The sequence below is a fragment of the Arabidopsis lyrata genome (genome assembly GCF_000004255.2).
Source record: "Arabidopsis lyrata subsp. lyrata unplaced genomic scaffold ARALYscaffold_7, whole genome shotgun sequence".
NCBI lineage: Eukaryota > Viridiplantae > Streptophyta > Magnoliopsida > Brassicales > Brassicaceae > Arabidopsis > Arabidopsis lyrata.
Window position 1 is genome coordinate 7,937,389 of NW_003302549.1, and position 7,995 is coordinate 7,945,383.

The 7,995-nt window shown below is 33.6% G+C and overlaps 1 protein-coding gene across 1 annotated transcript; it reads right to left on the bottom strand.

Moving 5' to 3' along the window:
* Positions 1–5,496: 5,496 nt before the first annotated feature.
* LOC9305840 (V-type proton ATPase subunit G2) lies at positions 5,497–7,047 on the bottom strand. The gene is made up of 4 exons (XM_021018173.1): positions 6,885–7,047; positions 6,401–6,502; positions 5,961–6,061; positions 5,497–5,860 (listed from the first exon to the last, which is right to left on the bottom strand). The coding sequence occupies exons 2-4, from the start codon at positions 6,474–6,476 to the stop codon at positions 5,717–5,719; spliced, it is 321 nt and encodes a 106-aa protein (XP_020873832.1). The 5' UTR covers positions 6,477–6,502; positions 6,885–7,047; the 3' UTR covers positions 5,497–5,716.
* Between the last annotated feature and the right edge of the window lie 948 nt (positions 7,048–7,995).

The following is a 7,995-nucleotide window of genomic DNA, read 5'->3' on the forward strand; positions in this document are numbered from 1 at the left end:
GTAATCGTTTAGGCAACAAAAACATTACCGTTGCGAGGAAAAGGTGTTTGATACCTCATTATCAAAATCCGGCGTGGTCGTGTGGAAAGAAGGATCGGATGGGTTCCTCCTACAGGTGAATGGATGAAGCTAAATACGGATAGGGCTTCAAGGGGAAATCCGGGTTTAGCAGTGGCAGGTGGAGCCCTAAGGGATGGAGATGGGAATTGGTGTGGAGGCTTTGCGGTTAATATCAGTAAGTCTTCTGCACCATTGACAGAGTTATGGGGAGTTTATTATAGTTTGTATATTGCATGGGAGAGGCGGGTGTCGTATGTGATATTGGAAGTGGATTCTGAGCTGGTGGTGGGGTTTTTCAAGATAGGAATTCAAGAGTCGCATCCGTTGTCTTTCTTTGTACTCTTGTGTCATGGTTTTATCTCAAAGGACTGGACTGTCCGGATTGATCATGTGTATAGGAAGACGAATTGTCTTGCAGATTGATTGACGAACTATGCTTTTACGTCGCCATTAAGTTTTCATTTTTTTGCTTCTATTCCTATGGAGATTGCTTCGATTGTAAGAGATGACACTCTTGTGTCTACTCGACCAAAGATGATTCCGGTGTAATTGTTTTAGTTTTCATTTTAATAAATTTGTCCTTACCAAAAAAAAATGCGTGATACTAGAACTGTTTAAACCAATTGCCCAAATTACCCAACACAACAACTGCTACACCAACTGGCAACAGTTTGATGAGCGGTTGATTTCGAAACCAAATTCGTAAATTATGGTAACACTGAAGAAAAAAATTATATAATTGAATGAAAAAAAATCGTACTATAATGATGGATGGAGAAGAAAGAGTGGCATGAGACTAGATGTGCCGATGGACAGATGAGAAAAAAGTTTGATTAGACTAAATTTTTTTATCTTGTTAAAGTTGTGACACAGAATCAAGCTAGCAGGTTTATTTTGCAAGTAATATCCTTTATTACTATTATTTTCACTTTTCGTCTCCACCGAGAATCTGATGCAATGATATTTAATGAGAAAATTATAGTTTATAATTATATACTTTAATAATAACAATTCATAATTCGTAATTACCCCTGTAGCGTAGTGGCCATACAGGTCGGGTCAAGTATGTTACATTTGGGTCAAGCAAGTCACGTGAATGGAGTTGTTTAGTGATGGTATCGACGTTTTTTTTTTTCGCTACATGAAACCTCTCTAAGTTCTAAGGATCTTTGAAAATCGAAATTACTTCATCACTAAATAATCATTTTGTTTTGTTTTTAACGATTTAGGAGTAAGAACAAATAGTTTATACTTTATAGTCAAAGATAATAATTGATTCTAGTTTTGGTTTGGCCTCTTTCGTTTTTGGGTTTTTGGGTACAAAAATAAAATAATTTGTACTTGAGTTTGGTTACAATGATGTCTATACCTCTTTAAGATATGCTCGGATATATATAATATTTTAAAAAAAAAAAAAATATAGGTTATTGGTTGGTTATTGCATGTGCACCAGCACAACCTAAAACAGTACGGTAAAAACCTCTAAATGCGTCTTTATGGGGTATAATCAAAAGCAAAAAGGTTAACCGAAATATGTATCTTCAACAAAAATATTCTAAATGTGTCTATATATAGATTCCATCATACCATATTTTTATCGGTAGGCATCCAATTTCCATGAGCTATTGGAAGCAAATGGAAAAGGAACACGAACGGAAGTATTCGAAAGAGCTATATAGCTGAAAACTCTATGGTCATGATGAGTCTCTTTAGACTTTGACGATTTGATCCATGATCATCACTTCTCATTAAGTCGTGATTAAGTTATCATTCAAGATCCTCACTCCTACCTTCACTGATTCTTGTATGCCCTAAATGTTCATCCCCCAAACAAAGTTTCAATTGTCTGGTTTTCATTCAAATGGAAATATAGAGATTTGGCAATATATTAGATTTATTTATCAAATCAGTTACTATAATCGAGTGAAAAAAAAAAGATGACACTGAATCACTAGTTACATATGTATATCTACGTACGTATACAAAAATGTATGTATACAAAAGGTATGTAATAAAGTACCGGTTTCTGCAAAGGGCGAGCAAAACCCTATTAGCCCTACGTCGACACCTTCGGTTCGCTCCACGAAACGACGTACAGCTTTTGAGTCCTTCGTTTCTTAGGCATTTTAAATAGTCTTCACTCTTCAGGAGAACTAGCCACTTTTTTATAAAAAAAAAGAAAAATTTGGTAGCATACAGAACAATCAAAGATAAATTAATGAACTTCTGATTCCTTTACTTACTTTGTTAGACATGTAAAGTTTGTTTCTTTACAATATTAAGCAATTGTACTTGATGTTTAGGCATAATTGGAAGAGCCAACTCATATGCTTAGACCTTAGCTTTTTTATATTAGGAAGAATTATACTCCTTCCGTTTCAAAATATAAGGCGTTTTTTCGATTAAGAAGATCTACTTTTTAAAAGTTCAGCCAATCATAAAAAAAACTGCATAATAAAAATAATCATAAAATATTAAAGTAATATATAATTTGCATAAAAACTTGAAAACGACTTATATTTTGAAACAAAAAAATTTCTCCAAAACGCCTTATATTTAGAAACGGAGGGAGTACTACATTTAACAAACATTAGAGATAATGCTGACCAAAAGAATCATTATCAAAGAAAGTATTTGATAGGTTTTGTAGTAGCATTACCTTTTAAAGACAAGATATGATAGAGCCAAAACATTTATATATAAAAGATTAATAATTGAGGGTTCAAAAAAAAAAAGGAGAAACATGTTAAAAAGAAGAAGTGAAATGTGACAGAAAATACAGACCGACATCAGCACATTGATATCAATGTAACATTTGAACGTAGGAAAAACAGTTCGTAATTTAAGTTGTGAATATAATCTCCTTATGCGATTTGTCCAAAAAAAAAAAAAAAAAAAAAAAAAAATCTCCTTATGCGACTCCACTAACCTGATTTTAAATATTGTAATGTTAACAACACTAATTCTTTGGAAACAATATACCATAAAATATAACTGCAAATTTTGAACAATTAATCAAGTCTTATATAATTAAACTGACTAATAAAACGACAATATTATTACATACACATACGAATGAGTTTTACAACAAAGATAAAATCGGTCATTTCAACTGCCGAAGGCTAGAAAAGCAGAAACCGAAGCGCTTTTAAAAGGTGACAATGTATAAAAAAAAACTAAAGAATGCCATTGAAGAGAGAGGACCATAATTGGGAAGTGTAAAATAAATGAAAATTATGGGAACTTGTTGCTGCAGTATTAACTCTTCATGCCCCAAGAGAAACAAAGCTCATGAGTTTGTCGTCAACCTTTATCATTTTCTTTCCTTGTTAAACAAATATTTTTAATTACGCTAAGCCCTAGCCATCTAAATAATAGTAGACAAAAACCTTACTTGTAAATTGCAACCGCTAATTCCCAGAGAATAACACATAGAGAGAGAGAGAGAGATTCAAAGAAAAATCAAAGAACATTTATATGCGGAAATATTGTCTGCGTTCTTAGAAAATTATACTGGATTAGATTAATGAAAACCTAGTTTCCTCGCTAGGGTTCATCGTATCAAATATAGTTAATCTGGAAAGATGGAAAATTAACTGGAGGTATATATGAAAAGACTGCATAAGCTAATATAGAGAGATATAAAACAAATTAAAGACACCTATTTCGAATACCCGGAATTGGTCATGTTCTTCTTCACCTATTCAAGTCGATGCCTGAAATATAGAGAAACCCAAAATATTAGTTTTACCAAAAATATACATACGAAGGCAGCAGATATATCACAATGACTATATGTTATTTGATCAAGCATGTTTTTGTGCAGGAAAGATTAATCAAGACAATTGGAATACAGAAGAGAGAGGGAGCTCCCTTCAGTCCAATCAAAGAGAATCAATGATCCAATTTGTCTACCGCATCATTCATTCATTTAACGAGTCTAGTTCGAATTTTGGCGACTCGGTATTTGGATGAATGAGTCGGAAGCTAATTGGATCATATCACGACCTGTGAATGGACTCAAGGAAGCTCTCTCTACATATATATTCCTACAACATCCATTCAAAACAGCGAGTATTAAGTGTATCAACATGTATGTAATAAGTGTCCGAGCGTGAATGTGTGTACATCTACTCTATATTTGCATGGATCTATAACCTAGCAAGCGAAAAATCATGATTTTGAAGAATATGCAGCAAAAATTGAAGAAAAAGAAAGAAACCCTAGATCTCATCTAAAAGTTAAAGCAATTCTAAACGGATCTATGACAACAATGATTCTTATGTATGTATATGGCGAGAAAGAGCGTTTGTAACAAAAGAAGACTGATGAAATATTAGAGATGGGAAAAGATGATGATGGTATGTATGTATGCATGTATTGTATGGAATGAATTGATGAGAGAGAGAGTTGGAACAAAACAAGATTTGATGGAGAAAGAGAGAGGCGTAGAAAATGGATGGTAGATGCGAGGAAATACACTATGGATACAAGTATGCAAAAGTAGTGATGGGTTTTTATAAGCTTCAAATTTAGAACTTTTTGGGTAAATTTTGTAGAAAAATCCCCTTTATATTTTTCTTTACTTCATTGGTACGTGGACTTGGATACAAACTAAGATAATGTTGGAAACTGTCAATTATTTAATGTGTAGAAGGTTAGACCGGTTAGTTCCCTTTTCTCATCTACACACTTTTATTCCTATATTATTAGTCTAGTTTTTTGCTTTTATTACTAGCTATATTCTTTTATTCTTCTTTTGCCCAATAATTACATTTTCTACGTTTTTGATATGAGAAAAACATACTAAAAAAAATTGATGATTGCATTCTCGTTAACATATTAAACCCATTGTTTTTAGTTTACAATCAATAAAAAGTCACATTTCTTTTAAAAACTTTTTAAAGACCAACTATAATGACGAAGAGCCGTGAACATAATGAACATATATATTGTACAAGAGGCCATGAACTAGCACTGCGTTAGCTCTAATGGTCATAGACGCGCTAAAAATCTGCAAAGACTGAACTTACCATTGACCAACGCCATCAAGATTAACGATCTTGCACTCCAAATTCTGGAGGTCGATTCACCGTCAACATTCATCACAGTTGATCAAAACACTTCACCCTATCATCTTCATCATTTAGTAGCCCATCACTCATGATGGATCCATTTCCATTTTCAAGTCGTCCTACTCTTTCAATAACCATATGCTTTATGTGGTTCACAAAGATATTTTCTTATGCGACTTTCCTAATCAACCACAAAGAGACGGTCCTAATTCGAATTTACACTTACCTAATTGACTTGGATAAGATCAGTTTTCCTTTGATTGATCTTTGCCTTTACTTAAATATTTCTTGATATTGTCCAACTCACTGTTAGGGACTCTATGCCCTGTCATTTAGTTAGACTTTATTTTTGCAGTCTTCATGATGAAGTAAAAATCCAATGGACTCCTTTGTTCTCAATTTTATTACAAACACAAGAGTCCTAAGCATCTTCATACAATAACTCAGGACACAAATTGAAAATCAAAAGCAACAGATTCCGAATCTGGGATCCACGAAACAATATAAGAAAGGAATGAACGAATCCACTCAAAAAAAACATGTCACACCGTTTAACAGTTGATGGTTTCCTTGTGATATACTCAGTTGTTCACTGTGGTCACATTTTTCAGAAGCATATCCACAACATCTTTGGAAATTCTCGAAGCTTCGTTCTTCAATTGCTCGATTTTGGCGTTAGTCTCTTGCTCAAGCCTCTTCACGTTTGCACCTGAATCTCCACTTGTCTGTTTTCACATTCAAGATCTCTCATCAATAACATGTGTTTCAAAGAACCAAGATTGGAACAAATTTTTAGTGGCTTAAGATCAAGTTTATTAATGTTACCGCTTCGAGTTTCCTCTGGAAACCCTGCTCTGTACTGGTTTTGTGCTCAGAAACCTCTGTTTCAGCTTCTTCCTTGGCTTGCTTCAGTCTAGTCATTTTTGCTGAAAATCAAAACATATACACATTCTCAATAATAAGTTGCAATTGTGTTAATTCATTTAGCGGCAACTGGTGAAATTACTCGAATTATGCTAACTAAATCCCCAATCAGCTACGGCATTACGTCATCAAGACTCTTAACAACAAGATTATTACGATCTTAACACTATATGCATCCACAGTACATTGATGAACTCTGACTTTGCATTAAGACATTCATGTAGAAGCCGAAAGAGTTATGTAACGATTAGTAAACTAATCAAATGCTAAACCTTTAGTGATTCTAGAGTTTCAGATTGAAGCTATATGTATCAGAGAATAAGCATAGAGCTTGTAATTACCGGTCCTAGCGGCATTGACAATTTGCTGAGCTTCGTGTTCAGCAGCAAGCAGTTGCTGGATCCCTGTGGATTCCATATTTTCTTGAAAAAATCCTCAAAAATCTGTTTGTGTCAAAAACAAAACAAATCATCGTATCAATTTCTTCTACGAATATTACATAAAACTAAGTGAGAAATCAAACCACAGAATCCAAAAAATGTGAACCACAACATTGTTTAAACAAACTACACAAAACACATGAATCTTAAACGGTGATCGGATCAAGCATACGATGCAATTCTTCAGATCAAATCACAAAATCACAATTTATTCGATGAGTCAAAGTTAGATCTATTCAGCCACAGTAGCCAAATTTCAGCATTCAGAAAGAAAAAAAAAAAGAAGTATAATTTCGATCTGACATTGGATCAAAAAAGATCTAGAAACCTAAAGGTACAATCTTGTTGAGAAATCTAGGAGAAACAAAGAGAAGAAGAAATTCACCTTCTTTGGCACGAAAATGGACAGAGAGACAGAGATGGCCGGAGACAGATCAAAGTTGAATACGAGGAAGAATATAAGATCAACAACAACATTGATTATAAAAGTATGGGCCTTATGAAACCCATTTTATCCTTAAAACATATTAGGCCCATTTTAATAGGAATTGTCATATTAGGCCCATTTTAATAGGAATTGTGTTCCATTCCAACAAAAAACAATTAATTTGCAGCATGTGTATGCATTTTCATTTTTCAATTCGTTACGTGTTTCCTTCTCCGTAATCATTGCAAACTAAATAAGCTAACAAATTAAACATCTTTTCTCTGTTTATTCATTCATCTCTCAGATGACTGCAAAGTTAATAAGAATTTCAGAGAGGTAGACAAAGGACAAAGTGAAAACTCAGTTTAATGTATGACAACAACATTGTGAAGCTCTATCGAATGTCATTGAAATATGCTTCACACTGAGTGGTGTTTTTAGTGTTTTTGCTCTGTTTCAATGTGGGAAGAGCATATTGACCGGTACATAACATACAAAAACGTCGTGTCTTGATCTTTCCTCGGAATCAAACAAGAAGAGGGTCATAGGCTCATCATAGCCTCAGCTTTCTTTGCAAATTTTGATGCGTTCACTATAGTTTTTGACAATACGTGATCTAAATTTACCTTTTTCTTTTCTCCTCCTCTCACTTCTACTTTTTTGTTTATCTTTATCTTTTTTCTTATTTTCTACCGATTACTCTATAAACACCAATCACCCCTTTAATCTAATCTGTTATGTGATTATCTGATAGTATACACTACTAAAAGCCTTGCATCATAGGTGAGGTAGGAATGGGATTCTTACGTGGCCACAGTTGATTTACAAAAGAAATAATGTATAAACTATGATTGGGGCAAATTAAAGTCTATGCATCTATATGATCCCAACATTTATATATAATATCTATCTACGTTTTATCGATAAGATCTATTTGGTATTATTCGTTTGACATAGCAGTAGTGTAGTACTAATTCTTACCACTTTTGTAATTAGTTATCACATTAATATATAGTACATTGTTTACGGTAGCGGTAGGAATAGGATCACCAATAGTATACATAGACTG